Genomic DNA, 27,892 nt, shown 5'->3' on the forward strand with positions numbered 1-27,892 from the left:
TTCAAGTTGATGCCCTGTTCCTTCGTCCTTTCTGTGATCCTAAAGACTTGAGTTAGACTCTGGAAGATTGGGGGAGAGAAGGTAGAATCTCAAGGCAAGGGCCCTGGAAGGAGGACATGTTCTCCTTGGGAGAAGTTCATGTCCTAAGGCAATCTACTGAGTGTAGGGGCCTATTTGGGTCTTGGGGGACAAGGATGGAAAAACACTGCCATTAATCAGGCACCCCAAAGGAGAATGAGACAGGCACCACTCAAAGGAACCAGAAAGGGCCTACTCCTCCATACAAACTAAAATGATGCAGAAATAAACATAGAAGAAGGGTGAAAAGCCACAGCCAGCTGAGTCAACGTTGTCACCTGTCCCAGCTTCCCTGGCTCCTTATAATCCCGGGTTCAGGACAAGGCTAAGGATATCCCTCTGTTTCTTGGATCATAGAGCCTGTCAGCAAGTGACAAGGACAAAATATCTAAGGAGGACAGAGCTGAGAGTGACCAGACCACACCAAAGTGGTCATGAGCTGGACTCTAGATGGGCATGACCGCAACCTCCTCCTGTCCCACCTGACGCTCAGTTCAGGAAACACAGATTCTGGAAGGTTCTCCATGCTGCCATTTATTTCCTCCACAGCACTCTGAGTATTGTCAGTCCCTTAATTTACCCACTAATCAACCCCTCAGCTTATAGATTTGAGCAATTGAATTCACATTCAGATCCTTTCTAATTTTTTTAAAAAGATTTATTTATTTATTATATAAATATACTGCACCTAGCTCCAGACATATACTATAAGGGTACATGGGATTCCATTACAGATGGTTGTGAGCTACCATGTGAGTGCTTGGAATGAACTCAGGACCTCTGAAAGAGCAGTCAGTTCTCTTAACTGCTGAGCCATCTCTCCAGATTCTTATTCTCAGTGTGGAAGTGAGGAGCTGCAGCTCAGGGCAGCATGGAGCTGTCAGGATGCAGATGTCCCCTAGTGCCTGCAGGACCAGGAAGGATAGCTGTGGAAAGGAGAACAGGCAAGTTAGGGACAGGGTCCTTGTGTGCTAAGGTAGCCTAGGCTTTCCAGGTCTTCCCATTGTGCATAGAGGAAAAGCAAATAGCTTTAGACATTTGTAGTTTGTAAGTCTGGACTTGTTCCCACAAGAAGGCTATCTCAGGGTAAAAAAATAAGTCAGGACATTCAATATGAAACCATCTCCTAGTCCCACCACTCATTCAAAGGTGTAGATCTGAGAGGACCTGGGACCCAGTCCTCTTCTGTTTGCCTTAGGGCCAATCCATGATCCTATTTGTTACCTTTGAAGGCCCCCAGAAACAAGTCAGAGCCCTGGCCACCTTTGCTTCCTGCAGTAGAAGAAAGAAGACATTCAGGAGACTGACAGGGTTGGAGGAGCTAATATGGGCTAACTTTGCTCTACCTTCACCCCAAGAGTCCCAGAGACAATCTTCTCTCCCACACCTACCTCCAGCCGGAGCATAGTCCCCTCCTTTTCCACCTGTGAGAAGAAAAGCTGTGAGAGTTCAAGGAAGATCTTGACACTAGCAAGTTCCCAGAACTGACAGAGGACCCAGGTGGAGACTGTAGCAATGTGGGGTGTGGATTTGTTTCCCATTAATGAGCTGACCACACGTCTAAAGGGGACAGAGAGAAAACTCAGACCCTGCCCTTTCCTACCTATTGTTCTCCTGCTCTTCAACACAAAAGATACCATAGCTCCAATGATGATCACAGCTCCAAGGACAACAAGAACAGCCATGGGCTGGTGAGATGGCTCAGTGGGTTAGAGCACCCGACTGCTCTTCCGAAGGTCCAGAGTTCAAATCCCAGCAACCACATGGTGGCTCACAACCATCCGTAACGAGATCTGACTTCCTCTTCTGGAGTGTCTGAAGACAGCTACAGTGTACTTACATATAATAAATAAAAAAAAAAAAAAAAAAAAAGAACAGCCATGATTACCATGTTGGAGTCCGTGGATGGAGGAGGCTCTGGGAAGGACAGGTACAGGAAATGAAGGTGAAGGTTATGATCCCAGCTCTGAGCCATGACCAGCTCAGGGTCTGCAGAAGGCTCCAGCTTTCCCTGACCCCAGCTCTGCACCCACACTCTCCTTACCCCATCTCAGGGTGAGGTGCTCAGGCAGCCCCTCATGTTCCACATGGCATGTGTAATTCTGCTCCTTCCCAAGAGGCACCACCACAGCTGCCCACTTCTGGAAGGTTCCATCCCCTGCAGGCCTGGTCTCCACAAGCTCTATGTCCTGGGTCAGCTCCTCCCCATTCAACTGCCAGGTCAGGGTGATGTCAGCAGGGTAGAAGCCCAGGGCCCAGCACCTCAGGGTGACATCACCTTCAGATCTGGGGTGATGGGTCACATGGGCTTTTGGGGGATCTGTGTGGAAGATTTAAGAAATCACACGATTAACAAGACAAACTGAAATCTACACAAGACTCAATCAAATCAATGAAGACACTGAACAATATGTCTGTTTGACACTTCAACTGTCATGGCACTGGTGACCTGCAGGCAGAGCTGGTCCTCTCAGCACAGAACTGCACATTTTCTTTTGGGACTCAGAAGCCAAGAGAGAATCCATCAACATGGTCATCCTTATGTGATGTTCAATAGCATAAATGAGGTAGTCAAAGAATGGAAGAGGGAATGGCAAAAAAGTAATTTAATATGTGTTTGAGTTCATTTCAAGATCAGATATTAGGGCCATATGCTCTTGGTAGGATGCCACCACTGAGTCTTCCACTGTGGTCATCTTGCAGACCAACATTAACTGTCAGTTCAAGTGAACAGCCATCACAAAGTGTGCAGCCAGAGAAAATGACTCCCTGCCCCTGACTCTGGGGGACAAGGTACAGGTATGTTACACAGGACCCCTGGAGTGAGCTGTGGACCCCAGTGCAGCACTCACTGGAACACACTGGGCCCACAGGGAGGGCTCACTATAGCCCTGGATTTCAGAAGACCCTGTCACTCAGAAAGTCCAATTCCTGATTCACTAGGGGGAGCACTGTAATTTGTGGGGGCAGAGAGACAGCAGGAGGCTTCTGCATGTTTAGGTCTGACAGGAAACAGTGTAATCTCACAATAATCGATCTTTTAATGAGAACCCTGACTTATCTTGTGTAATTATCCAGGTTAGCAATGTAGACTGATACAAATGATAATAGGAGGGCAGGGAGAAACAGGATCACTCCAGTGCAGACAAAAACTGACTAGAAACAAAATAACGCCTTCAAAAAAAAAAAATAAAGAAAGAAAGAAAAAAGAAAGAAGAAAAAGAAAAGAGAAAAAAGAAAAAGAAATTCCAGTATTTATATTCCTCCAGGGTAGCCCATAAGGGCTCATGTGACCATTCACCACTGTAGGAATAGAAAGAATTGTGTTACAGACAGGGAGGGATCTGGGAGAATGTATTCTTTGAAAATTCTAGAAACTGGGGCAACCAGCCTAGTGTTGGGGAGTCCATGTCTCCCATCAGGTAAAGGCGACTTCAGGTCCTGAGGTGTAAGGGCTGACACACTCAGCAGGACAGGAGTCCATGTCCACAGACAGTGGGTGTGGGCAGAGAATCCAGACTAGGAGAGGCCATGGCTGACAGAGGCTATAGGGGAACTGAAGGGAGCAGCTGTTGTCACCTCAGGGAAATTCTCTCCTTCCCTCCTGAGACAGCCTGGGCACTGTCCAGGGAGAAGGCTGAGCCCTGGAAGAGTCAGTGCAGTCACTGTGACAAGGGATCAAGAGACCCAGGGACACACTCTCCCTTCTGGGACAGGGGCATCACCCCAGCTGAGGGTTTCTTCTTCCCCAGGACTGAGCCCCAGCCCGAGGGCAGAGGGAGGAGCTGCCCGCGGCCCCTGCACCTGTGCGCAGCAGCGTCTCCTTCCCGAGCTGCAGGTATCTGCGGAGCGACTCCACGCACTCGCCCTCTAGGTAGGCCTTGTAATGCTCTGCAGCACCAGCCTGCTCCCACTTGCGTCGGGTGATCAGCGCTGCCAGGTCCGCCGCCGTCCACGTGTTCAAGTCTTCGTTCAGGGCGATGTAATCTCGGCCATCATAAGCGAACTGTAGGTATCCGCGGAGGAGGCGCCCGTCCGACCCCACGTCACAGCCGAACAACAGCTGGAACGTGTGAAGGCCTGCGGGATCCCAAGGTCAGCGCCGCTCACCCGCACCGCCCCCGCTCGCCCTGGCCTAGTCCACCAGCGGACTCCTCCAAAGTGAAAGGGAAACCGGTCCTGGGTCGGTTCTGCTCCCGAACCTAGACTTGGGATTGGAGATCTCCGGCCCCTGTCTAGGGACATTTCGAGCTCGTGACCTCCCACCCAGGGTCACTCACCGCCTTCACTCTGGTTGTAGTAGCGCTGCGCGGTCCTCAGGCTCCCTCGGAAACTCTGCTCATTGCGCTTGGCGATCTGTGTCTCCCGCTCCCAATACTCCCGCCCCTCGTGCTCCATCCATGGAGCCCGCGGCTCATACCTCGGATTCTCCGCGTCGCCGTCGAAGCGCACGAACTGCGTGTCGTCCACGTAGCCGACAGAGATGAATCGGGGTTCCCGGAGGCCAGGGCGGGACAAGGCGGTCTCGAAATACCGCATCGAGTGTGAGCCTGGGGGCGGCGCGCGGTGAGACCCGGACCTCCTCACGGGACTCCGGCCCACTGCGCGGGCCGGGAGGGGAGCAGGGCGCCGGGCTCCGGATGCGGGTGTAGAAGGGCGGAGGGTCTTGTGAGCGACGGGGGGACGCGGATTCCACAGTGCCGTCCCCGCCCCTCCACGCAGAGGCCGTTTCCCTCCCGACCCCGCACTCACCCGCGCGGGTCTCGATCAGGGTCAGGGCGGCCGCCAGCAGCAGGAGCAGCATTCGCTGCGCCATTGTCCCATCTGGGATACAGGGCATTTGAGGCCCTCGGGCTGCTTGGACTTTATAACCAGCGCCCGCGGAGGAGCTGTTGGTTCCTTCCCCAGGATCCTGCCACCCAATGGAGATGAGACCTGCCAGATAATTCCTGCTACCTCCGGGTCCAGAGAGGGCATCAGATCCCCAGGAGCTATAAAGTGGTGCTGCTCCAGGGCAAGGGAGGGGCAGGAGCTGAGCTGCAGGAGAGGGTGGTGTCTGCAGGGAGCAGAGTGAGGCCCTTGTGCACCTGTGTCTTAGTGAGGGTTTCCATTGCTGTGATAAGACCCCATGACCAAAAGCAACTTGAGGAAGAAAGGGTTTCTTTCAGTTTACACTTCCACATCTCAGTCTATCATTGAAGAGATTCATGGCAGGACCTTGAGAGAGGATTCTAAGTAGGAACTGAAGCAGAGACCATGAGGATCAGTGCTAATAGCTTTGTAGTTTATGGCTTGCTCAGTCTTCTGTCTTATACAATTCGTGATCACCACCCAAGACCAACTCCAGTGGGCTGAGCCTTTCCATACTGATCATTCATAATAATTTAAAAATGCCTTATAGACTTTCCCAAAAGCGTCCTGGATGGAAGCAATTTCTCAATTCAGGATCCTCTTCTTATATATGTCTCAGTTTGTGTGGAGTTAACAAATGCAAACAGCACAGCACCCTGGTGCAGGGTCACTCAGTGAGAGATGAGGGAGGAGGATGTGTGAGTTCCTCCCCCTGAGCTGAGCCAGGGACCTGCCCTGTGGACAGAGGCCCCCTGGAAAAACAATTGGAATGCAAGGAATGGGAGCACAGTGGGTTCCAACTCCATTCCTGCCCCTCAGTCCTGAGGACCTGTCTCTTCCTGCCTGTGCTTGACAAGATTGATATAACCTCCGGAGGGACTGATAAAGTCAGGGCATGGGAGGAGATGGGGAGGAAAAGAGGGACCTTTTCTTACCTCAGAGCAGGGTAATCAGATTTTGGGGAGACTGAGGATAGGTAGGTAGGTATGTATGTAGTTAGTTAGGTAGGTAGTTTATAGATAAACAGACAGACAGATAGATATAAAAGGCGGGGTGTGAACATCTTTGGGGACCCAAGAAAGCTGGATGCTGTCTAGGTTCAAAAAAAGCATGCTGTTCCCTCACTGTCCAGGCTCTGCAGGGCCATCTGCAGCTGGGGCATGCAGATGCATTCTTGGGGCATTTGGGGCAGGTGCTTTGAAGCTGTCTGGCATGCAGAGTTTGAGGAAACACCTGGAGCTAGCATTTTACTGAAGCATATCTGTATATATAAGGTTCAGAGGATAATGTTTAGGGGGTTAGAATAAATTGTTTTCCTTAGCTGAACATTCTAAACTTTTAGACCTATTAGTTGGGGGTGGGGCATCCCAAGACCACAGAAAAGGAGAAGATAACCCCACCCTTAGGACTAAGCTGAATAGGCAGGAGATGAAACACGCTGTTGATTGACAGTTCTTATCTGGAGTCCTTTTGATCATGAGAGGTGGATTCAAGTAGTTTCTTTGAACCTTAAAAGAATTTTTTAAGTTTACAAAATGAGATAAATTTTAGACATGTAAACATACCACTGTGTAATGTGTACTGAACTTGTCATTGTAGAAAAGGCAGCAGATTCCTGCCTTTGAGTCATAGTAAAAGCTTGGGGACCCTGAAAAAGGGGTTTGAGGTAAAAGCATGAATAGGGCATACACAGATTGGATAGCTCAATGAGAAGCCCTTTTAAGTCTATACTTAGAGACAACCATAGGAAATTCATAATCTTGAGCTTGTGATCACTGATTATCATAGCTAGATCAATAACTCATAAGAATGCCAGTGATTAATGTTAAAACTCTGAACTCTTTAGATCTTAATATAACAATAGCATAGAGAGGGAAGAAATCTAAAACATTTTTCATTTTTATATACACTGTAAATCACTTTAAAAAAAAGATTTATTTATTTATTATATTTAAGTACACTGTAGCTGTCTTCAGACACTCCAGAAGAGGGCATCAGTTTTCATTAGGGATGGTTGTGAGCCACCATGTGGTTGCTGGGATTTGAACTCAGGACATTCAGAAAAGCAGTCGGTGGTCTTAACCACTGACCTATCTTGCCAGCCCCCTGTAAGTCACTTTCTTAAACCTTTACATTTTATACACCTTAAAACTTTAAAAACATCCTTTTGACCTTTATAAATATGATTCACAGATCTGAAAGCACACTTTTCAGATTGTTGTAACGTACTTAACATTTCATATCTTTGGAAGTTACATGAACTCTACAGTTTTTTCTATCCAATTATTCAGCACAGCTCACAAGTCACAGGTTGGTTACTGAGAGAAATCTTGGTAAAACAACTTCCTTTACATAAAGAAATAGTAAAATGTTACATTGAAATCTGTTGTGTGAATGTTTCTCTCCTTAGAACCTGGTAACAATGTGATCAGTGTGGAGACCTAGTAGCAACTCTAGGAGAGTTGTTGTATACAGGCCTGAGGCCTACTTGAACTGGGTACACCTGGGAGGCAGGCTGGGGCTGAAAAAGACTTAGCGAGAGAGATAATGAAGTCAAGACAATTCCTGGTTCAAGCTGTCTAGTTTACTAACAAAGTGCGCTTATAAGGAGAGAAGGCCCATCCCCCGCCAGTCCATTCTTGGTGTCTGGAGCCAGCCTGTAGAGGACTTGCAGGATTGGATGTTCCTCAGGAATATCTCAGGGGCCTCTCAGCAGGTAGCAGTGTCTTGGAGGAGGGCAGTGGCAGGTGGCAGAACAAAAGAGCCATCTAGGTCAGAAGGCTCCACCCTAGGTATCTCCTTCTTGTGGCAGCAAGGTCAAAGTCTGGATCAGCCTGCTTCAGGCTGGGGAGCCTACAATTCCTCCCTGATTATATAATAAAAATAGCCGGATCGAGGCATAAAATTTATTTATGCTCCATAGTCCTGCCTGATTTCTTTGGGCCTAGTGAAGAAACCTGTCTCAGTGGTATTTCCTAACTTTCTTATGGTAAACCCACCTATTTGCTAGGTCATGGTGAATTCCCTTGTCTGGGTAAGACTGGCTACTGCCCCAAGTAAACACTCTGCAGTCTAGCCCTGAGCTATTATGGCATGGTTCTTTGTAATGCCTAATTAGTTTCACTGTCTCTACTAGAGGTAAATTTGAATGTTACTGAATAGGTAACCTTCTCACTGAATTCCTACTGAATTCCCAGTTTGTCAGCTTCAAGGGTTTTCTGGGACATTGGAACCCTGCAAAGGCTTAGCTATGTCAGAATTCAATCTTAAAAGGCAGTTATAGTAAGATAATACTAAAAGAGAGCACGTGGAGCCATACACTAGACTAACACCGGGATAGGGTGTGAGTATACGGGTTATGAGAATGCCAAAGTTCCAGGAGGTAATTTTCTATGAAACTCTTTGCCTCATGAGTGCTCCCAGGCCTCTTGGCCTGCCAAGCAAACTTCACTGGAGTGTGAGTAGCATTCTCCCCCACCCCCTTTTTTTTTATATTTTTGCCGAATTTCCTTAATGTCCTGCCTCGTCGTAACTACAGATCTCAGGTGAGTAATGATGAGTGGAAACACAACGATTACTAATAAAATAGTGCCAATAACAATAGCAAGTAGGATTATATATTGAACCCAATCTAGGGGATTCAATGCACTTAGGGCACTTTTTAAATTTCTGGCCATTCATCAATGTTCCAAGTGTCCAAGCGACTTTTGCTAATATCTGAAATTTCTGCCTTTCTAGCCTTAATATATGCTATGCCCTGCCCTATTGTTAAGACTACTACTTCTAAGACATTAACCGTTGCCTCCAATTTTTTATCTATCATATGCAGCTCTGACAAGGCTACAGAAGTATTCCTATGCTTATCATTAACAAAATGAGCAGTATGCAGCTGCTGATCTAAAGCTGTGGTAGATACCTTTTCAAAGTTTGCATTCCCAGATTTTTAAACCAAGGATCATTTCCTAACTCTAATAGGCAGCAAAACATAAGCAGGTCTCTTTAACAAAATCATAACAGCAGATTCCTTATCTAAATTAGGATCTACACAATTAGTTATTTGACAAGAATTACAATGAATATGAAAAAACTTGCCAAGATTGATGATCTTAACTCTTAAAATTATCTAATAATATAGCATACAGGTAAGGTACACAAGTTTTTACAGCTATAGGGGAGTTGGCCTGAATGGCCAAAAACAGTGTCTCTGATGAAATCTTGTCCAATACTCTGTAGCAGTCCCTCTGCCTCAGGAGTCATCATTTTTAGTTTTCCCCAAGTTGACACCAGGTCAGCTCTCCTTGCTATAGCCCATGGCGGAGATAGGAAGTTTCTTCATCTTGTTTGCAAGTGGCTGTTCTCCGATTTCCTCCTCCTCTGTGTGCTCAATACAGCTTTCCTGTCACCACTGTCAGGGCACTCAGGAACACACAGGTCAGCCTGTCACATTGGAAGGTAGCATGCTTCTGCAGCATTCTGTGGAAAAACAGAAACACTCCCTCTCTTCCCCAATATTAAAACGGGGTCTGGGCCATTCCACGTATTAGTTAATGGGTCCCACCATTTTGTGGAAACAGGTAGGAACTGAGGACACCAGGAACAACTCTTTCACAATTTGATATGCACCTTCTCTAAAAATGCCAAAATATTATCTTAAGCCATTACTGTTTTGATTAAATAAAGAACAACATTATTCTTATGTAAAGTCTGTAATCTGCCTGAGATATAAATCTAGCATGGCATTGCCTTAAGGGGTCTTGTCCAGGCAATCCAGAACAATTTATTAAATGTCTAAAAACAGTCTTCTTAAAAGAACAGCATTTTTTCTTATGAGTTGTACATGCATAAGCAATTGCAAATTTGAGAATTTATAGGGATGAACAATTTTAAGCAATTGTAAGCTCTGAGATATATATTGACTATTAATATACAAATTAAAGTTTGATTATTCAACATTTTAAAACACCATCTACAGCACACAGTTTAATTATCTTTGCTGAAGCAGGAGGAAACTCAAAAGAATAAGCGTGTGATCCAATTCACATATACTTTTCTCCCATAGAAGGGCTGTTTTTAAACACAGTAAATGGGATACATCGATGAATGAATTTATAGAAGGTACAAAAGCATGATTAAAAACAATTTTCACCTTATCTTTAGGATAGTAATTATCAACTTTATTTAAAATGATAGTATGCAATAGGCCAAATAACAATATTCTATAATAACCAAATTAATTGCTGTTTGGAACAAGGAACACTTTGTCAGGTTTATAAGACACAATTTTTGTTATAGGTTTTCTAAAATAAACAAATTTAGTTACAATTCTTTATTAGCACCACAGCAGTCTTAATAGGATATTAAAGCTTTGCTTTGAGGTCAATGCCACCTTGGCCTCGCCTATCTCTGGATTGCCCCTGAGTTCATGACAAAGGTGCCTACTTTCTGGCAGCCTCCCAAGCCACAGGGCCCCGCCCCGCAGCAGCCAGCAGCTGGCCAGCTCCCCTTAGGCCAATGGTCAGCCAGAAGGAGAAGAAAGACGACTTTACAATAATGTTTTCTCTTGCCAAAGAATTGCTGTGGGCACATTTAATAACCATAACTAAAATAAGCAGCTAATATTTAATTACCATTGATCATAACAATTATAAAATCTTTCTTTATTTTTGCAAAGCCTTTTGTTCTTTTATTAGATATTTTCTTTATTTACATTTCAAATGTTATCTTCTTTCCTATTTTCCCCTCCAAAAATCCCCTATCCCCTCCCCACTCTCCCTGCTCCCCAACCACCCACTCCCATCCTAGTCACAGCATTCCCGTATACTGGAGCATAGAGCTTTCACAGGACCTAGGGCTTCTCCTGCCATTGATGACTGACTAGGCCATCCTCTGCTACCTATGCAGCTAAAGCCATAAGTCCCACCATGTGTTTTCTTTGATTGGTGCTTTAGTCCCAGGGAGCTCTGGGGTTACTGGTTAGCTCATAGTGTTGTTCCTCCTATGGGGCTGCCAACCCCTTCAGCTTGCAGATCACTTCTATGTGCAGTGGCAGTTGCTATTATTTGGGAAATGTTGGAAATCAATTGCACCAAATTTTTGCCCATTCATCTGTACTGAGGCTAAGATGTTGTAATAAAACCTGATGCCATGGAGGTAGAGAGAATTGTAAAACCAAATTCTTGTAAACGGAATTTCTATAGCTATGCAATATCACTCTCCAGCTCTGTTGTGACTCTTCAGAGCAGACCAGCCTTGTTGGTAATCCTAGAATCACCCACATTCTACTCTATGTGTGAGAGACAAGGAAACTCACAATGTACAGGCAAGGAAGAACAAAGAGAGACAGCAGGTAGCAGAAAAAAAGTATTGCTCAAAATAAAACCTAACCCAGAAAAGGGTTCAGATCAGGGATGGGTACCTCCACCTCATAGAGTACCAAGTCTCAGGGAAGCACTGGGGCCAACTGAGAGGGATCACTCACCTTGTGCTGGTGATGGATGGAGGGCCAGAAGGTGGATGAGTCTGCTGTGGGTGGACAGGAGATAAGGTATAAAGTCCCTGAATAGCTTTGGTCCTCCAAGGGGTGCACAGGCTTTTGGACAGCCTATCAAACCATGGTGCCAATGTTAGGTTTTGGGATCTTTGTGGCATTCAGAGAGCCAAGGAATGCCTCAAAGATCACACCCCCAACACAGCTCAGGAGTGAGATTTACTGTATATGGAGGGTCCTATAAAAAGGCTGCTTCTGAGCAAGAATGGAAGAGAAAGTGGGTGCAGGCAACAGTGGTAATGTATCCCTTTTGTGGCTGGTGAAGCTGTTGGTGCTGAGTGTCTGAGGGCAGGCTGGGAGTCCTCTGGTTCTGGAATGTGGGTGGTTCTAGGTTTACCAAAGGGCTGGTCTGCTCTGAGGTGTCAGAGCTGAGCTGGAGAGTGACATTGTAGGACCCCAAGAAGGAGCCCCCCACTCAAATCTCAGGACACAGGGTTACCCAAAGAAACACGAGAGACTTCCTTGATGCAAGAGCATGAGGTAGCTTTAATGGTGGAGCTCCGGGTCGATACGTATCTCAAGCAGGAGACAGAGGAATCGACCCCGAGACTCAAAAACTCCGGGTTTTTATAGGGTAGGGTTTAGGGGCTAGGAAGAATTGGCGCGGTTACACATGATTGGCCCATTCAAATATCAGCAACATGATTATGAGTCAGCAGCGTAGTACATGCAGGTCGGGGCGTACACAAATTCTAAAGCAGGGGGCTTCTCTGAGTCAACAATGCATCTGGTTAATGTTTCAGCTTTCAACTATGCTCTCTATGGAAAGTGGGGTGAGCAGGAGGCACCAGGCTGCTGGATCTTCAATGAGTCAGGCAAGATAGTCAGAACCAGTTCCTGCATTCCTTCCCTTATCTTTACAACCGGGGGACCTAGCTTCAGGATGCTCTTGAGCGTGCCCGGGCTTGTTTTTTTGTTTGTTTGTTTGTTTGTTTGTTTGTTTGTTTGTTTTTTCAGTCTCAGCCCCAGGCTTTAAAGCTCACAAACAACTCTTTGGGCTATTTGACATAAATTACATGAATCACAGGCCTCAATTTTTATTTCCTTTCATTATCAGCAGAGGGACGGGAATGGTGCCTTGGGTCTGGTCTTAATGAGCATTAGGGTTCATCTTGCTTCTAGGTGATGTGACTGATGGATGGATGGGGACATAGATGACAGAGACTAGGAAATGATAGGATGAGTCTTAGACACTGTTCTATTACTATGCAGAGCCACTACAACCAAGGCAGTTCTGAAATAGAAAGCCTTTAATCGGGGCTTGCTTACAATGTCAGTGGCTTAGTCCTTTCTCATCATGGTGGGGAGCAGGGCAGCAAGCAGGCAGGCAGAAATGGGGCTGGAGCAGTAGCTGGGAGCTCATCCTGATCTATGGGCATCAGACAGACCAAGACTGGGCTGGCATGGGATTTTGAAATGTCAAATACTTTTCCCTGTGAAACACTTCCTGTATCAAGCCAAACCCCCAATTCTAATCCTTTCAAAGTGCCTCACTGCCTGGTGACTATCTTGAAATATATGAGTCTACAGGGGCCATTCTTAATCAAAGATCTCAGAATGTTCGGACTCCCCATCATATGGTACACAGAAGGAAGTGCTCTTCTTGCTCATTGACTTCAGATCATCCTGGGAATGCAGTGATGGCAGCTGGTGTCTGGATTCCCTGACAAAGCCTGAGCCATTTTCCAGCCTTCTCTATGGAAGGAGCGGACACAGGGTGCCCTGGAAGCAGAATATGAAACCCTAAGTTATCTTGATCCCTGGATGCATGGGTCCCTGTTGGAGCAGGCAAACATTTATCCATAAGATCTTTGTCCTGTAGCCTTGTGTATTTGCACAGCTCCTGTGGAATGTGCTGGGTAAGCTGTGAGTGTGAGCTCAGGTGCCAGTCCTCTTCTTCCCAACCCTTCTCACATGGTGGTCCTCTGTGCCTGCTTTTCCCCAGGCAGGGCCAGAGGTGTCACAGGAGTGTGGGGATGCAGCCTCTCCTGAAGGAGTGCTCACTAGCTCCTCTGTCTAACAGCAGAGGGACTGTGCAGCAAACAAGCTTAGTGTCCTGCTGTGGGCTGTCCTGGTGCTGTTTGTATTCTGATGTTAATTCTGCTTCCTCAAGTGGGTTTGCAGCCTGTGAGCAGTCCCTCAAGTACTCAGTTGATGTCATGTGATCCTGCTCCCCATTTTAACTGGTCAGTACCCTTGGAGGAGGCTCCCCTCAGACTCCATGTCACAGCTATACATCCACTGGAACAAGTGAGAGCCTGTGGGTCCTCAAGGTCAGCCAAGCCCTCCCTTCCTTCCTAGAAATCCCCTAAACTAAAAGTGAAAGTAGGTCCCAGGTCTTGGGTCCCAGGGGGTCCGGCAAGCTCTGGGAGTTCCTTGGACTGATCCATCCCCAAGGAATGGAGGAATGCACTCTGCAGCTCCTGGAGCAGCTCCAGGTGGGGCTAGGCGGGACAGACTTGCCAGCAGGGGGAGGGGACCTGTGTCCTAGCTTTTTAACCTGCTGCTTTCATTTGGCTTGTGCAGGTGGAGGTGCAGAATTTTGTCCTCTGAGTGGCTGCAGAGTTCTCCTCCAGGAAGGAGAAGCTTGGGTTTCTGGTCAACAACTATGACATGATGCTCGGGGTGCTGATGGTAAAGCTGCTCCTCCCACGGGGTCCCTACAGCTTGTGAGCTCTGCCTGAGCTCAGTGCTTTACCCCTGGATCCTGGCAGTGTCCTCATCATGGAATGAAGGGGAAGTGCTGGCAACAGTGAAGGTTCCCAAGCTCCTGACTGCTCTTGTCTTCCTTAGGAGCGGGCTGCTGATGACAGCAAAGGGGAGGAGAGTTTCCAGCAGCTGCTCAATGCTTGGACACAGGTAGGGCCTGGGTATGGAAGGAAGACCATAACGCTGTTGGACTGACCTCCGTGTACAGTCATGATTACAACCCACTGCCTTGTTGCTAGTCTGTTTCATTTAACTTTTTCATGGTACTAATAGCTTAGAAGCAAAATAAAACTATAGTTATTTATGTATACATGTGTGTGTACTATAGCTATGTGTATATGTGTGTATATGCACTTTAACTACATGTGTATGTGTGTTCATGGACTATAGCTTTGTGTGTATGTGTATACATGCATGATAGCCCTCTGTGTATGTGCATTCTTGTTTGCAGGGAACTGTTTGTGTGTGTGCTCATGTAAGCTCTCACAGGCACATCTGAAGCTCATGGAGGCCAGAGGTCACAACTTGTAAGAGTGGGCTCTTTTCTTCTTTCTTCCACCTTGAGTTCTGGGGACCAGTGGCAAGCACTGTTCCCTGATTGGCCAGCTTATTGGTTCTTGGTTCTAGAGGAAATCCTTGGGGACATCTCCTGCACCTTGTGACATCACCACCTAAGGTAGAAGGCTCACAGAGGCTACTGCCTGGCAGATCATTAGACATCACTGCCCAAAATGATGGTCCTTTGCTCCCAGGAGTCTGACCCTGTGTGGCTTGCACTTCTCTCTAGGAGTTCATTGAGGAGTTGCTGTCTCCCCACTTTGGGGGTCTGGTGGCATCTGTGAAGGAGGCCGAAGCTTGATTGAGCATGGGCAGGATGAGCAGCTCTGAGGGGAGGAAGGTATTTCATGTTGTCATGGTGAGGTGGGCAGTGGAAGTTAGGGACAGCAGCGGTGTGTGGATAACAGGGGAGGCAATGCAGCAGGGAAGACTTGGCTGGAAGAATACCAGGAAAGTCAGGCTTGATGTTGAGCACAGCTGTGCCCTGGGCAGGCTTTGCTGGGTCACCAGCCCTGGTTGCTCTGTGCTGGGTGGACGGTCACCAGGCCTGGTTGCTCCCTGACACATCTTTTCCAGCCCCAAGGACAGCACCAACAATGGTTCTAATGAGGATGATGGACTGAGGAGGTTCTGGGAAGGAAAGGGCAAGGAAGGGAAAGAGAGGGTCATGTCTCCTGCCATCAACCCTGACCTTATCCAGGGTTTATAGAAGGTTCCAGCTTTCCCTGACCCCAGCTCTGCACCCACACCCTCCTTACCCAATCTCAGGGTGGGGGTCTCAGGCAGCCTCACATGGTCCACATGGCATGTGTATCTCTGCTCCTCTCCAGGAGGCACCACCAGAGCTGCCCACTTCTGGAAGTTTCCATCCCCTGCAGTCCTGGTCTCTACAAGCTCCGTGTCCTGGGTCAGCTCCTCCCCATTCAACTGCCAGGTCAGGGTGATGTCAGCAGGGTAGAAGCCCAGGGCCCAGCACCTCAGGATGACATCACCTTCAGGTCTGGGATGATGCTCACTTTTGTCTTTGGGGGTCTGGAGACAAAAGTTAGAAATGTCAGGCATTTTTCTTTCTTCTAGTGCCTCTATCAGTGTCCATAAAACTGTCCTGAGAATGGACTTAATCAGGTGGTAGAGGTGAAAGTCCTCGGTAGCTTAGACTGTCCTGAGAATGGACTTAATCAGGTGTGGTAGAGGTGAAAGTTCTCGGTAGCTTAGACACAGTGTTGTGGATAATGTTATGTTTGCAGAATTCTAGATCTGGGCTAACCAGCCCATGGTCAGAGACTCTTAAGTGTGCAGTAGAAAAAGTGATCTCTTCCCTGACCAGGTGATCCAGAGACTGAGCTTCACTGGAGTCAGACTCCAAAGAGCTTGTGTGTGGGCTGAGAATGGGTCCTGAGCAAGGCCATGGCTCACAAGGACTGCAGATGGGAGGTTAACTGACTTGATTATTTCAGGCTCTTCCTTCCTTCCCTCATGATACACACTCTGAGCTTTCCTGAAAAATGATAAGACCTGGGATAAGGGAGACCCTTTCCTGATAAAGGGTGAGGAGTCCCAGGAGAACTCTCTTCCTCCCATGTGTGTGTGAGAGAGAGAGAGAGAGAGAGAGAGAGAGAGAGAGAGAGAGAGAGAGAGGAGAAGAAAAAGAAGAAGAGGAGGAGGAGGAGGAGGAGTTGTGTGGGGGGAGAGGAAAGCTGTGTCAAAGGAAACACAGCCTGAGTTCTGTCTCAAGTCAGAATCAGGCAAGAATGTCTGATTCTTCAGTATCTCCTTTGAGACAGTGATAATTTCACATTTGCTTCAGAAATAGTCAAAAGAAAGACAGAAAAGGGCTAAATCAAGGAAAGGAAAAAGCCACATTATGTATTGTTCCAAACAAGAGGAATCTTTACATAAAGACCCAGTTGAGTCCCAGGAAAACTCCTGGACCTAAGAAACACTTATTGTTTAAGGACACAAAATCAGTGTAATAACAGTAGCCTTCATTTGTGGAACAGTGCACTCTCAGATGAGGACATTAGGAGAAACATGTCATTCAAAATAATGTTCAAAGAATTAAGAGTTCAGGGATCGCCAGGAGGCGGGGCCAGCGCGGCTGCTGGTTGCAGGAGGCACCATTGGAGCCGGCTTGGCTTGGGAGCAGTAGCTGAAGAGTTGGATCCAGGGCCGTCCTTGCTGCCCCGTCTGCGTCTGGTCTCTGGCCCTTCCGCGGGATGGCGCGCGGGGCGGCACTGAAGCGGCCCAGCGAGTTCGAGGCGGCGCTGCTGAGCCCCGGTTCCCCGAAGCGGCGATGCTGCGCCCCTCTGCCGGGGCCCCACTCCGGGCCTCAGGTCCCCGGACGCCGAGCCGCCACCGCTTCAGATCCAGACGCCGCCGGCGAGCCTCCAGCAGCCTGCCCCGCCTGGCAGCGAGCGTCGCCTTCCAACTCCCGAGCAATTTTTTTCAGAACATAAAACAAGAATATAATCGTTACCAGAGATGGAGACATTTAGAAGTACTTCAGAAAGTCAGCCTTCCTCCTCGGCACTTACCGCACCAAATTCTCCAGGTGCTTTCTGGATGAAGAAGGACCAGCCCACTTTACCCTTCGACAAGTGGGGATAATATGTGAGCGGCTCTTAAAAGACAATGAAGATAAAGTCCGAGAGGAGTATGAGCAGATCCTCAGTACCAAACTCGCAGAACAGTATGAATTGTTTGTGAAATTCACGCATGATCAGATCATGCGGCGATACGGGACAAGGCCAACAAGCTATGTATCCCGAAGCCTTCTTGCCTATGTAGGTACCAGGTGTGACCTCAAGAGATGGCTGCTGTACACTTTTTGCAACTGGTTTGACATCACATTTCAGCTCCAACTTTGCACCCTGAGAACACTTAAATGTTTCTGCAGGTCCATTTTATACAACTTGAAAGACCTTAAAACTTTCTGGTTGCCACAAGCATATCTTTCTTTTCTGCTCATCTACTAAACAGCTGTGCCCTACTGCGATAGGTTTTCCAGACAAAGTACCTGGAACAGCAGTCTAGCAAAGAATGCCTTCAGTGGCACTCAACACGTGGAGTCTCCCCAAGCACAGCTCTGTGAGAAGTGTGAGTGTGTGTGTGTGTGTGTGTGTGTGTGTGTGTTTTAAGTTATTATTTGTATTGTGCAAAAAAAAAATGATCTTGGGGATTCTGGCTGTGAATTTGATGCACGACAATTATGGTTAAAAACATTGCCTTGGTCTACAGAAGATCGTTAATGTCTGGTGACCACATAGGTGGTAACAGTGGGTTGCTTATTTGTAGGTATTATCGTTAAATACAGGGACAGTTTCCAGGCACAGAATTTGAATTGTAAGTTAGGATGGGCATTAGATGTGATTATGATGATCTAGGAAAGGTCTGCAGTCCTGAATCTGCAAATACATGGTGAGAAATTAGAACAAACTGGAGACAGGCTATCAGTACATGGACTCTGCCTAGCTGTGCTGGAAAAATACTTTGACTCCAAGCCTTAAAATATCCTGTGGAGTCTGAGCTCACCTCATTCATACAGTCACGGAGCTCCCTGAATGCTGAACTTCTACAGGGAAAAGATCTCCCCTGGAGCGGAAGATCAGGGTGTCCCCAGAGCACGTAAGGAGTGCAGTGCAGGGCTGGGCCAGGCTCACAGCACTGCTACCTGGGAGGAGCTGCTCACCTTCGCATCACTTTCAACATAGAATCTGGACCCTTTGTCCAGGTTACCCCAAACTCTCCTGAGGTGTCCGTGTTCAACCCTTAGAGCTTGGTTTTGGCAATACCCTGCCTGAAGTTGCTTATTGGCTGTTCTCTGCCTTGGTCCCAAGGCTGTGAGCAGAAAGCAGCCTCTGGTTTGAGGAGGTGGGATTTAAGTATACATTTATTTTTACTGTGACTTATTCAGGACCACACTTTACAAAATGCCTTGTTTCCTTTACAGTTGTTTTGGAAAGGAAAGTTTTATGAAAACTTTTAGTTTGAATATAGAATAGTTATTTTAATTACGGCTTTATTTTGGAAAAATCTTGAGTTTTAATTCAAATGTTTGCCAATACCTTCCAAAGTAAGGTGATATTCAGAGACAGTTGTTATGATCAGCTGGCTTGCGGACATTTCTGGGGTATTCACATTTGAAGATTCCTTATTAATGAATGTCTTTGACTTAAATCTAACCAAAAACTGCAACATTATTCTTTGTACATTTTCATTATATAGTGTTAATAAGCTTAGTTTCAAATGAATAAAATATTTAAGCTATTTGTTTACCTTGCCAAAAAAAAAAAAGAAAAAAGAAAAAGAGTTCAGGGATATATCAAATCAAGGAAATGATAGAAGTCTATGTGGCAACCTTCAAGGTACTGTAGTAAGAAATCACCTAAGAGAATGTCAGATGCTGGACCTAAAACCCTTGCTCCAGGACTGGCAGAGGTAATATTGTGAAAATGGCCATTCTACCAAAGTAACCTACAGACTTAATGCACTAGTATTAGACTCTCATTAATTTGATATGTTTAGTAAATAATTTAAAAGACCACTCAGAGCCAGGCTCAGGAGTAAGAACTGGAGGTGTTTCAATCCCAGCCTCAAATTATACTGCAGAGCTCTAGTGACAGGAACAGGCTGAAACTGATCAAAAATAGACAGGAAAATCAAAGGCATGTGGTAGAGGTGCTGGACATGAAATGTCAAGGCTATGGAATACTATTCAGCTCTAAACAATGTAATCACAAACAACCAAGGCAAATGGGTGAACTTAGCATATATAGTGTTATTGAGGTCACACAAAGTCAAGAAGAAAATTACATAGCCTTTCCTCAAGTGTGGGATATAGCAAAAAGCATATGTATAAATGTATCCAATTGAATACATGTGTACAATATAACATGGCCAAAAGGAAACAAGAAAGGTAAATATTGAGAGACAAGAAGAGGCAGAATGCAGATAGTCACCTTGAGGTATGAGACAGGGTAAGAAGCCAATTGTTTTCTAGTTCTACCTCTGTCCTGGGTTCTCTCCCTCCCTCCCTCCTCTTTCTTTTTTCTTTGCCTAATGGTACTGGGTTTATATTTGATAATTCAAAGTGAATATTCAGCGGTTCAGAATGGCTATTCTAACTGAGATGTATGGCTTCTATTCTGGTTAATTTCAATGTGTGATTTTTTTTCTTGTCACTTAAAAAAAAAGATTATAAAAACAAGAATAGACAGGGGCATCACCCCAGGTGAGGGTTTTCTCTTCCCCAGGACTGAGCCCCAACTCAAGGGCAGAGGGAGGAGCTGCCTGTGGCCCCTGAACCGGTGTGCAGCAGCATTTCCTTCCTGCGCTCCAGCTATCTTTGGAGCCACTCCACGCAGGTGCTCTCCAGGTAGGCTTTATAATGCTCTGCCTCATCAGCCTGCTCCCACTTGCTTGGGGTGATGAGCACTGCCAAGTCTGCCACCAATCACGTTTTCAGGTCATCGTTCAGGGCTATGTAATCGCGACCATTGTAGGCTGTACTGCCAGTACCCGTGGAGGAGGCTCCCGTCGGACCCTACGTCACAGTCATACAACCACTGGAACATGTGAGAGCCTGCAGGACTCGCGGTCAGCCCTGCCCGCCCTTTGTGCCCTAGCAATCTCCTAAACTAAAAGTGAAAGTGGGTCTTGGGTCCCAGAGGGTCCCGCAAGTTCTGGGAGCTCCTAGGACTTGGGCCCCAGGACTTCCTGGCCCCTGAGTAAGACTAGGAGGGGTTGTGACTTCCAACATGGGGTCACTCACCACCCTTGCTCTGGTTGTAGTAGCCAAGCAGGGTACTTCACTTGGAAACTCTTCTCATGGCCCTCTGCGACTTTTGTCTGTAGCTCCCAGTACACAGGGCCCTGGAGCTTCATCCATGGCGCACGCGGCTCATATCTCAGATTCTCCACGTCGCTGTCGAAGCGCACGAACTGCGTGTAGTCCACGTCGCCGGCTTCCATGTACAGGGGCTTCCCGTGGCCCGGCCGGGACATGGCAGTGGAGAAATACCGCATCGAGTGTGAGCCTGAGGGCGGCGCGCAGTGAAACCCTGACCTCCTCCCCGGACCCCGGGCTTGTGAGCGGGTCTGGAAGGGAGCAGGGCGCCGGTCTTGCGACGTGGCTGGAGAAGGGGCGGAGGGTCGGGTGGGCGGCGCGGGGACCGGGCTTCCCCTGTGCAGTCCCCGACCCGCCCATGCCCCCAGAAGCCTTTTCCCTCCCGACCCCGCACCCACCCGTGCGCGTCTGGGTCCAGGCCAGGGCGGTCGCCTGCAGCAGAAGCAGCTTTCGCTGCACTTGCCCCCTTCTGGCAATCAGGAAGGGTCTGAGTTCTGAGATCTGCCAGGACTTCACAACCAGAGCCCTTGGCCAAGGTGGCTGGTTTCCCAAGATCTTGCTATCTAATGGGGGTGAGATCTGAGAGCAGGTCATTCATTAGTGTCCTGGAGAAGGACCTGACCCAGGTTAGGAGCAGAAGTGAAATTGGGGAGATGGGGAATCCAGGGCCCTGGGATTGCCCACCCCTGACCTAGGCTGGACTAAGAATTTGCTTCCAACACTTATAATTGAAATAAAATACTAAGAAGTTTGCCTTATAATAGCTTAGTGCAAATAGAACTGCAGAATAGGATAATTCCTCATCTTCAGGCACTGCAGCTTTAGCTCAGAGTTCTCTGACTTCCCCAGGAAGATTGTTGGAGAACTGCACTTCCCAGTTATCTGCTGCACTGTAGCAAAGCAGCCAAGCTCAGCATGTGGAGACAGCACAGCACTGATACTTCCCACAGTCTGTGACATCAAGAGTCCTTGGTGACCCTGGTTCAGGAACTCTCCCAGGTCCTGTTTTCTTCTTGCTGTGTTTTCTCAAGGCTTCTCTAGAGCTGGGGTCACATGAGATAAGGTTTCCTCATATGGCAGCTGGAAAGGACTCAGGTTCTGGCTGGCTGGCCCAGAGAGACATCTGTCTCTTATTTACCTAGAAGTCTCTTTAGACTGCTCTTGAAAGAGCAGCTTACTTACCTAGAGCCAGCCATGAGAGAGAGAGAGAAAGAGAGAGAGGGAGAGAAAGAAAGAGAGAGAGAGAGAGAGAGAATGATAGAATATTACAGAATGTGTGCAATAGGTTCATGATCCAATACAAGAACATGACCATACTATCAGTCTCTCTCTGTCAGGAAAAGGGAGAGAGCAGGTCCTGACCACCTGAGAGGATGGAATCAAGGGCAGAGCTGCAAATCTGTGAATACTCACTCTAACTACAATGTTACTCCAGCATCCTGTGAGTCAGATGGACATTTAGTGATCTTTTTGCAAGGTTTAAAAAAAAACAGTTTAAAATTTGATACAACAAAAGAAGACACAAGTTTCTCAGTTTTCATTGAAAGGTCTTTACAACGATTTCTTTCTAAAGTTCAACTTGTGTCTTATTTATTGTTCTCTTGCTATGAAGAGACATCAGGAGCATGGCAACAACAACAACAACATCATCAACAACCACAGAAATCATTTAACTGGGACCTAATTACAGTTTCAGGGGTTTAGTCCATTGCCCTCATGGAGCGAAGCAGGCTGGCATCTAGGGAGACATGGGGATGGAGCAGTAGCTGGGAGTTCCACATCTGGTTCCTCAGGCAGTTTCTGTCTTGGGCTTTGGAATCTTCCAAGACCACCCTGAGTGACATACCTCCTAATCCATTAGATAGTGACAGTCCCTAATGACCAAGCATTCAAGTCTTTAGGCCAATGGGGGACATTTTCATCAAATTACCATATTTCACTACCTGGCCCCATAGGAGTGTAGCCATAACAGAATGTAAAAGAACCTCAGTCCAACTTCAAAAGTCTGCATAGCCTGTCAGTCTCAACACTTTAAAACTTCAAGGTTTATACTCTCTTCTGAGGCTCAACACAATCTCTTAACTGCAACCCTCTAAAGAAAATAAAAACAGGTCACATAGTTGAAATATACAGTGGCAAAGGATGTGCATTTGTGTTTCAAAAGGAAGGGAAAGAGCAAAGAGAGGAAACCCTGGATCACAGACTAAAACCCAGCTGGGCAAACTGCAAACTCATCTCCATGTCTGCTGCCAAAACTCTCTCCAGATCTCCAGCTCCTGTCAGCTGTGTTGGCTCTTTCAGCTCTTTCAGGCTGGTTCACACATAATAGCAGCTCTCCTTGGGAATACAGGAAGACTGGCATCTCCCAATCTTGGGATCTCCAGTGAAATCCAGCATTCACTCTCCCAGCTTTGCTCAATGGCCTCTCTGGCTCTCCATGTAGGGACACTCTGGACACACAAATGTAGGGAGATTCCATAAGCCAGAATAAAGCTGCTAAGTTCTGCTGCTTGCTGGAGTTAGAACGTGGCCCCTACATTCATTTATCTTCTCACCAGTTTTGTGGTTTTAATGGTTTTCTTCACTATTTAAGCTTTTCTTTAATTTTCATTTACAGTTTGGAAGCATAGCTGTGTGTGGCTTGTCCCTTTCTTCCACTTGGCAGTAGATTTTCTTTAAACGTTATTCCTCTGAGCACTAGACTTAGTGGTCCTTTTCTCTTCAAAGTGTACTTTGTGCATTTTCCTTATGTACCCTGCTCATTTTCATTAGACAGGTGCATAAGAGTGGCCATTAATAAATAAGCAACACAGGGAAGACTAGACTCTCCTGAAGTCTCCTCTGCCAAGGCCCTTAATCTAAAGCTCTGATTTAATTTCAGACAGATTATTTTCTCAAGGACAGAAACCAGCCACTTTCTTCTATTTCAAATTCAGATTCAATTGAGTTCACATTCAGATTCTTATGTTCAGTGTGGATGTGAGGAGCTGCAGCTCAGGGCAGCATGGAGCTGACAGGATGCAGATGTCCCCTAGTGCCTGCTGGATCAGGAAGGATGGCTGTGGAAAGGAGAACAGGGAAGTTAGGGACAGGGTCCTTGTGTGCCAAGGTATCCTGGGCTTTCCAGGTCTTCCCATTGTGCATAGAGGAAAAGCAAATAGCTTTAGACATTTGTAGTTTCTAAGTCAGAACTTGTTCCCACAGGAAGGCTATCTCAGGGTATAAAAATAAGAGTCAGGACATTCAATATGAAACCATCTCCAAGTCCCACCACTCATGCAAAGGTGTAAATCTGAGAGGGCCTGGGACCCAGTCCTCTTCTGTTTGCCTTAGGTCCAATCCCCGGTCCTATTTTTTACCTGAAGGCCTCCAGAAACAAGGCAGAGCCCTGGACACTGTTGCTGCCTGCAGTAGAAGAAAGAAGACATTCAGGAGACTGACAGTTAGGCTGGAGGAGCTAATATGGGCTAACTTTGCTCTACCTTAACCCCAAGAGTCTCAGAGACAATCTTCTCTCCCACACCTACCTCCAGCCAGAGCATAGTTCTCTTCTTTTCCACCTGTGAGAAGAAAAGCTGTGAGAGTTCAAGGAAGATCTTGACACTAGGAAGTTCCCAGAACTGACTGAGGACCCAGGTGGAGACAGTAGCAATGTGGGGTGTGGATTTTTTCCCATTAATGAGCTGACCACACTTCTAAAGGGGACAGAGAGAAAACCCAGACCCTGCCTTTTCCTACCTATTTTTCTCCTGCTCTTCAACACAAAAGGCACCATAGCTCCAATGATGATCACAACTCCAAGGACAACCAGAACAGCTATGATTACCATGTTGGAGTCCCTGGATGGACGAGGCTCTGGGAAGGACAGGTACAGGATATGAAGGTGAGGATTATGATCCCAGATCTGAGCCATGACCAACTCAGGGTCTGCAGAAGGCTCCAGCTTTCCCTGAACTGAGCCTGCACCCACACCCTCCTTACCCCATCTCAGGGTGAGGGGCTCAGGCAGCCCCTCATGGTACACATGGCATGTGTAATTCTGCTCCTTTCCAAGAGGCACCACCACAGATGCCCACTTCTGGAAGGTTCCATCCCCTGCAGGCCTGGTCTCCACAAGCTCCATGTCCTGGGTCAGCTCCTCCCCATTCAACTGCCAGGTCAGGGTGATGTCAGCAGGGTAGAAACCCAGGGCCCAGCACCTCAGGGTGACATCATCTTCAGATCTGGGATGATGGGTCACATGTACCTTTGGGGGATCTGTGTGGAAGATTTAAGAAATCACACAATTAACAAGACACATTGAAATCTACACAAGATTCAGTTAAACCAATGATGACATTGAACTATGTGTCTATTTAACACTTCAACTGTCATTGCACTAGTGACCTGCAGGTAGAGCTGGTCCCCTCACTAAAGAACTGCACATTTTCTTTTGGGACTCAGAAGACAAGAGGGAATCCACATGAGCCAGTGGGTCAACATGGTCATCCTTATGTGATGTTCAATAGCATGAGAGAGGTAGTCACAGAATGGAAGAGGGAATGGCAAGTAAGTAATTTAATATGTGTTTGAGTTCATATCAAAATCAGAAATCAGGGTCATATGCCACTGGAAGGATGCCACCACTGAGACTACCACTGTGGTCATCTTGCAGACCAACATTAACTGTCAGTCCAAGTGAAGAGCCATCACAAAGTGTGTAGCCAGAGAAAATGACTCCCAGTCCCTGCCTCTGGGGCACAAGATACAGGTATGTTACACAGAATCCCTGGAGTGTGCTGTGGACCCCAGTGCAACACTCACTGGAACACAGTGAGCTCACAGGGTGGGCTCACTATAGCACTGGATTTCAGAAGACCCTGTCTCTCAGAAAGTCAAATTCCTGATTCACTAGGGGGAGCAATGTAACTTGCTGGGGTAGAGAGACAGCAGGAGGCTTCTGGATGTTTAGTTCTGACAGGAAATAGTTTAAACTCAGAAGAATCGCTCTTTTAAGGACTTGTGTAATTATCCAGGTTAGCAGCCTCCCCTGGCACCTGTGGAGACTGATACAAATGATAATACAAGGGCATGGAGAAACAGGATCACTCCAGTGCAGACAAAAACTGACTGGAAACAAAATAATGCCTTTAAAAAGAAGAAGAAGAAGAAGAAGAAGAAGAAGAAGAAGAAGAAGAAGAAGAAGAAGAAGAAGAAGAAAAAGAAGAAGAAAAAGAAGAAGAAAAAGGAAGAAAAAGAAAAGAGAGAAGAAAGAAAAAGAAATTCCAGGATTTATATTTCTCCAGGGTAGCCCATAAGGGCTCATGTGACCATTCACCAGTGAAGAAGTAGAAAGAATTGGGTTACAGACAGGGAGGGATTTGTCAGAAAGTATTCTTTGAAAATTCTAGAAACTGGGGCAACCAGCCTAGTGTAGGGGAGTCCGTGTCTCCCATCAGGTAAAGGCGACTTCCAGTCCTGAGGTGTAAGGGCTGACACACTCAGCAGGACAGGAATCCATGTCCACAGACAGTGGGTGTGGGCAAAGAATCCAGACTAGGAGAGGCCATGGCTGACAGAGGCTGCAGGGGAACTGAAGGGAGCAGCTGTTGTCACCTCAGGGAAATTCTCTCCTTCCCTCCTGAGACAGCCTGGGCACTGTCCAGGGAGAAGCCTGAGCCCTGGGAGAGTCAGTGCAGTCACTGTGATGAGGGATCAGGAGGCCCTGGGACACTCTCTCCCCTCTGAGACCATCACCCCAGCTGAGGGTTTCTTCTTCCCCAGGACTGAGCCCCAGCCCGAGGGCAGAGGGAGGAGCTGCCCGCGGCCCCTGCACCTGTGCGCAGCAGCGTCTCCTTCCCGAGCTCCAGGTATCTGCGGAGCCACTCCAGGCACGGGTCCTCCAGGTAGGCCCTGAGCGTCTCTGCAACACCACCCTGCTCCCACCTGCGTCGAGTGATCTGCGCCGCCAAGTCCGCCGCCGTCCACGTTTTCAGGTCTTGGTTCAGGGCGATGTAATCGCTGCCGTCGTAAGCGAACTGCCAGTACCCGCGGAGGAGGCGCCCGTCCGACCCCAGGTCACAGCCGTACATCCTCTGAAATGTGTGAGAGCCTGCGGGATCCCAGTGTGAACCCCGGCACACCCGCCCATCCCCGCTCACCCGCTCCGCCCCGCCCTCCCCGCCCCGCCCACCTGGGGACTCCTCCAAAGTGAAAGGAAAACCGGTCCGGGGTTGGTTCTGCTCCCGAACCTAGACTTGGGACTGGAGATCTCTGTCCCCTGTCTCGGGACCTGGCGAAGTCGTGACCTCCGACCCGGAGTCACTCACCGCCCGCGCTCTGGTTGTAGTAGTGGAGCAGGTTCCTCAGGCTCCCTTGGAAACCCTGCTCATGGCCCTTGGCGATCTGTGTCTCCCGCTCCCAATACTCCGGCCCCTCCTGCTCCATCCAGGGCGCCCGCGGCTCCATCCTCGGATTCTCCGCGTCGCCGTCGAAGCGCACGAACTGCGTGTCGTCCACGTAGCCGACAGAGATGAACCAGGGCTCCCCGAGGCCGGGCCGGGACACGGCGGTCTCGAAATACCGCATCGAGTGTGGGCCGGGCCGGGACACTGCGGTGGTGAAATACCGCATCGAGTGTGGGCCTGGGGGCGGCTCGCGGTGAGACCCCGACCTCCTCCCGGGACCTTCGGTGGCTGCGCGGGCAGAAGCGGAGCAGGGCGTAAGGTTTGGGATGCGGGTGTAGAAGGGGCGGAGGGTCTTGTGAGCGACACGGGGACGCGGCTTCCACGGTGCCGTCCCCGCCCCTCCCCGCAGAGGCCGTTTCCCTCCCGACCCCCGCACTCACCCGCGCGTGTCTCCGTCAGTATCAGGGCAGCGGCCAGCAGCAGGAGCAGCGTTCGCGGTGCCATTGCCCCATCTGGGAATGATGATACAGGAGATCTGAGGCCTTCAGGCTGCTTGGACTTTATAACCAGCGCCCGCGGAGGAGCTGTTGGTTCCTTCCCCAGGATCCTGCCACCCAATGGAGACGAGACCTGCCAGATAATTCCTGCTACCTCAGGAGGTCAGAGAGGGCATCAGATCCCCAGGAGCTATAAAGTGGTGCTGCTCCAGGGCAAGGGAGGGGCAGGAGCTGAGCTGCAGGAGAGGGTGGTGTCTGCAGGGAGCAGAGTGAGGCCCTTGTGCACCTGTGTCTTAGTGAGGGTTTCCATTGCTGTGATAAGACCCCATGACCAAAAGCAACTTGAGGAAGAAAGGGTTTCTTTCAGTTTACACTTCCACATCTCAGTCTATCATTGAAGAGATTCATGGCAGGACCTTGA

At 48.0% G+C, this 27,892-nt stretch overlaps 2 protein-coding genes, 1 long non-coding RNA gene and 1 pseudogene across 12 annotated transcripts; 2 read left to right on the top strand and 2 right to left on the bottom strand.

Moving 5' to 3' along the window:
• Positions 1–718: 718 nt before the first annotated feature.
• Positions 719–5,171, bottom strand: Gm10499 (predicted gene 10499). 5 transcript variants are annotated; one of them, XM_017317765.2, is made up of 9 exons: positions 4,831–5,171; positions 4,359–4,628; positions 3,883–4,158; positions 2,123–2,398; positions 1,955–1,995; positions 1,682–1,766; positions 1,470–1,502; positions 1,303–1,350; positions 759–1,004 (listed from the first exon to the last, which is right to left on the bottom strand). In XM_017317765.2, the coding sequence occupies exons 1-9, from the start codon at positions 4,916–4,918 to the stop codon at positions 940–942; spliced, it is 1,182 nt and encodes a 393-aa protein (XP_017173254.1). In that variant the 5' UTR covers positions 4,919–5,171; the 3' UTR covers positions 759–939. The 5 variants fall into 5 exon arrangements, with proteins under 5 accessions (NP_001357747.1, NP_001357749.1, NP_001357748.1 ...); NM_001370818.1 differs by lacking the exon at positions 1,682–1,766 and having other exon boundaries at positions 719–1,004; positions 1,967–1,995; positions 4,831–4,920; NM_001370820.1 differs by lacking the exons at positions 1,682–1,766; positions 1,955–1,995 and having other exon boundaries at positions 719–1,004; positions 4,831–4,920.
• On the bottom strand, positions 2,783–27,573 carry Gm8909 (predicted gene 8909). 6 transcript variants are annotated; one of them, XM_006524801.4, is made up of 8 exons: positions 27,415–27,573; positions 26,897–27,262; positions 26,404–26,679; positions 24,570–24,845; positions 24,327–24,443; positions 24,116–24,163; positions 23,948–23,993; positions 21,870–23,647 (listed from the first exon to the last, which is right to left on the bottom strand). In XM_006524801.4, exons 1-8 carry the CDS (start codon positions 27,476–27,478, stop codon positions 23,635–23,637), a joined length of 1,206 nt encoding a protein of 401 aa, XP_006524864.1. In that variant the 5' UTR covers positions 27,479–27,573; the 3' UTR covers positions 21,870–23,634. The 6 variants fall into 6 exon arrangements, with proteins under 6 accessions (XP_011244875.1, XP_006524864.1, XP_006524867.1 ...); XM_006524804.3 differs by having other exon boundaries at positions 26,897–27,178; positions 27,415–27,571; XM_006524802.4 differs by having other exon boundaries at positions 24,116–24,148; positions 27,415–27,539.
• 2410017I17Rik (RIKEN cDNA 2410017I17 gene) lies at positions 3,989–21,345 on the top strand. The gene is made up of 4 exons (NR_033517.1): positions 3,989–4,173; positions 14,270–14,335; positions 19,996–20,117; positions 20,208–21,345. It is a non-coding gene; the product is annotated as an RIKEN cDNA 2410017I17 gene (long non-coding RNA).
• Positions 16,825–19,024, top strand: Gm6659 (predicted gene 6659; annotated as a pseudogene).
• Positions 27,574–27,892: the final 319 nt, after the last annotated feature.

This window comes from Mus musculus, chromosome 17 (genome assembly GCF_000001635.26).
Source record: "Mus musculus strain C57BL/6J chromosome 17, GRCm38.p6 C57BL/6J".
In the NCBI taxonomy this organism is placed as follows: Eukaryota; Metazoa; Chordata; class Mammalia; order Rodentia; family Muridae; genus Mus; species Mus musculus.

What these genes read in the sequence shown, in the direction of transcription:
- Gm8909 (XM_006524801.4), bottom strand. Translation starts at nt 27,478, where the DNA reads ATGGCACCGCGAACGCTGCTCCTGCTGCTGGCCGCTGCCCTGATACTG. An exon ending in GGAGACGCTGCTGCGCACAG is followed by an intron (nt 24,846 to 26,403) that starts GTGCAGGGGCCG and finishes TCTTCCACACAG; the next exon opens with ATCCCCCAAAGGTACATGTG. An exon ending in GAAGAGCAGGAGAAAAATAG is followed by an intron (nt 24,164 to 24,326) that starts GTAGGAAAAGGC and finishes GAACTCTCACAG; the next exon opens with CTTTTCTTCTCACAGGTGGA.
- Gm10499 (NM_001370818.1), bottom strand. Translation starts at nt 4,894, where the DNA reads ATGGCGCAGCGAATGCTGCTCCTGCTGCTGGCGGCCGCCCTGACCCTG. An exon ending in GGAGACGCTGCTGCGCACAG is followed by an intron (nt 2,399 to 3,882) that starts GTGCAGGGGCCG and finishes TCTTCCACACAG; the next exon opens with ATCCCCCAAAAGCCCATGTG. An exon ending in GGACTATGCTCCGGCTGGAG is followed by an intron (nt 1,351 to 1,469) that starts GTAGGTGTGGGA and finishes CTTCTACTGCAG; the next exon opens with GAAGCAAAGGTGGCCAGGGC.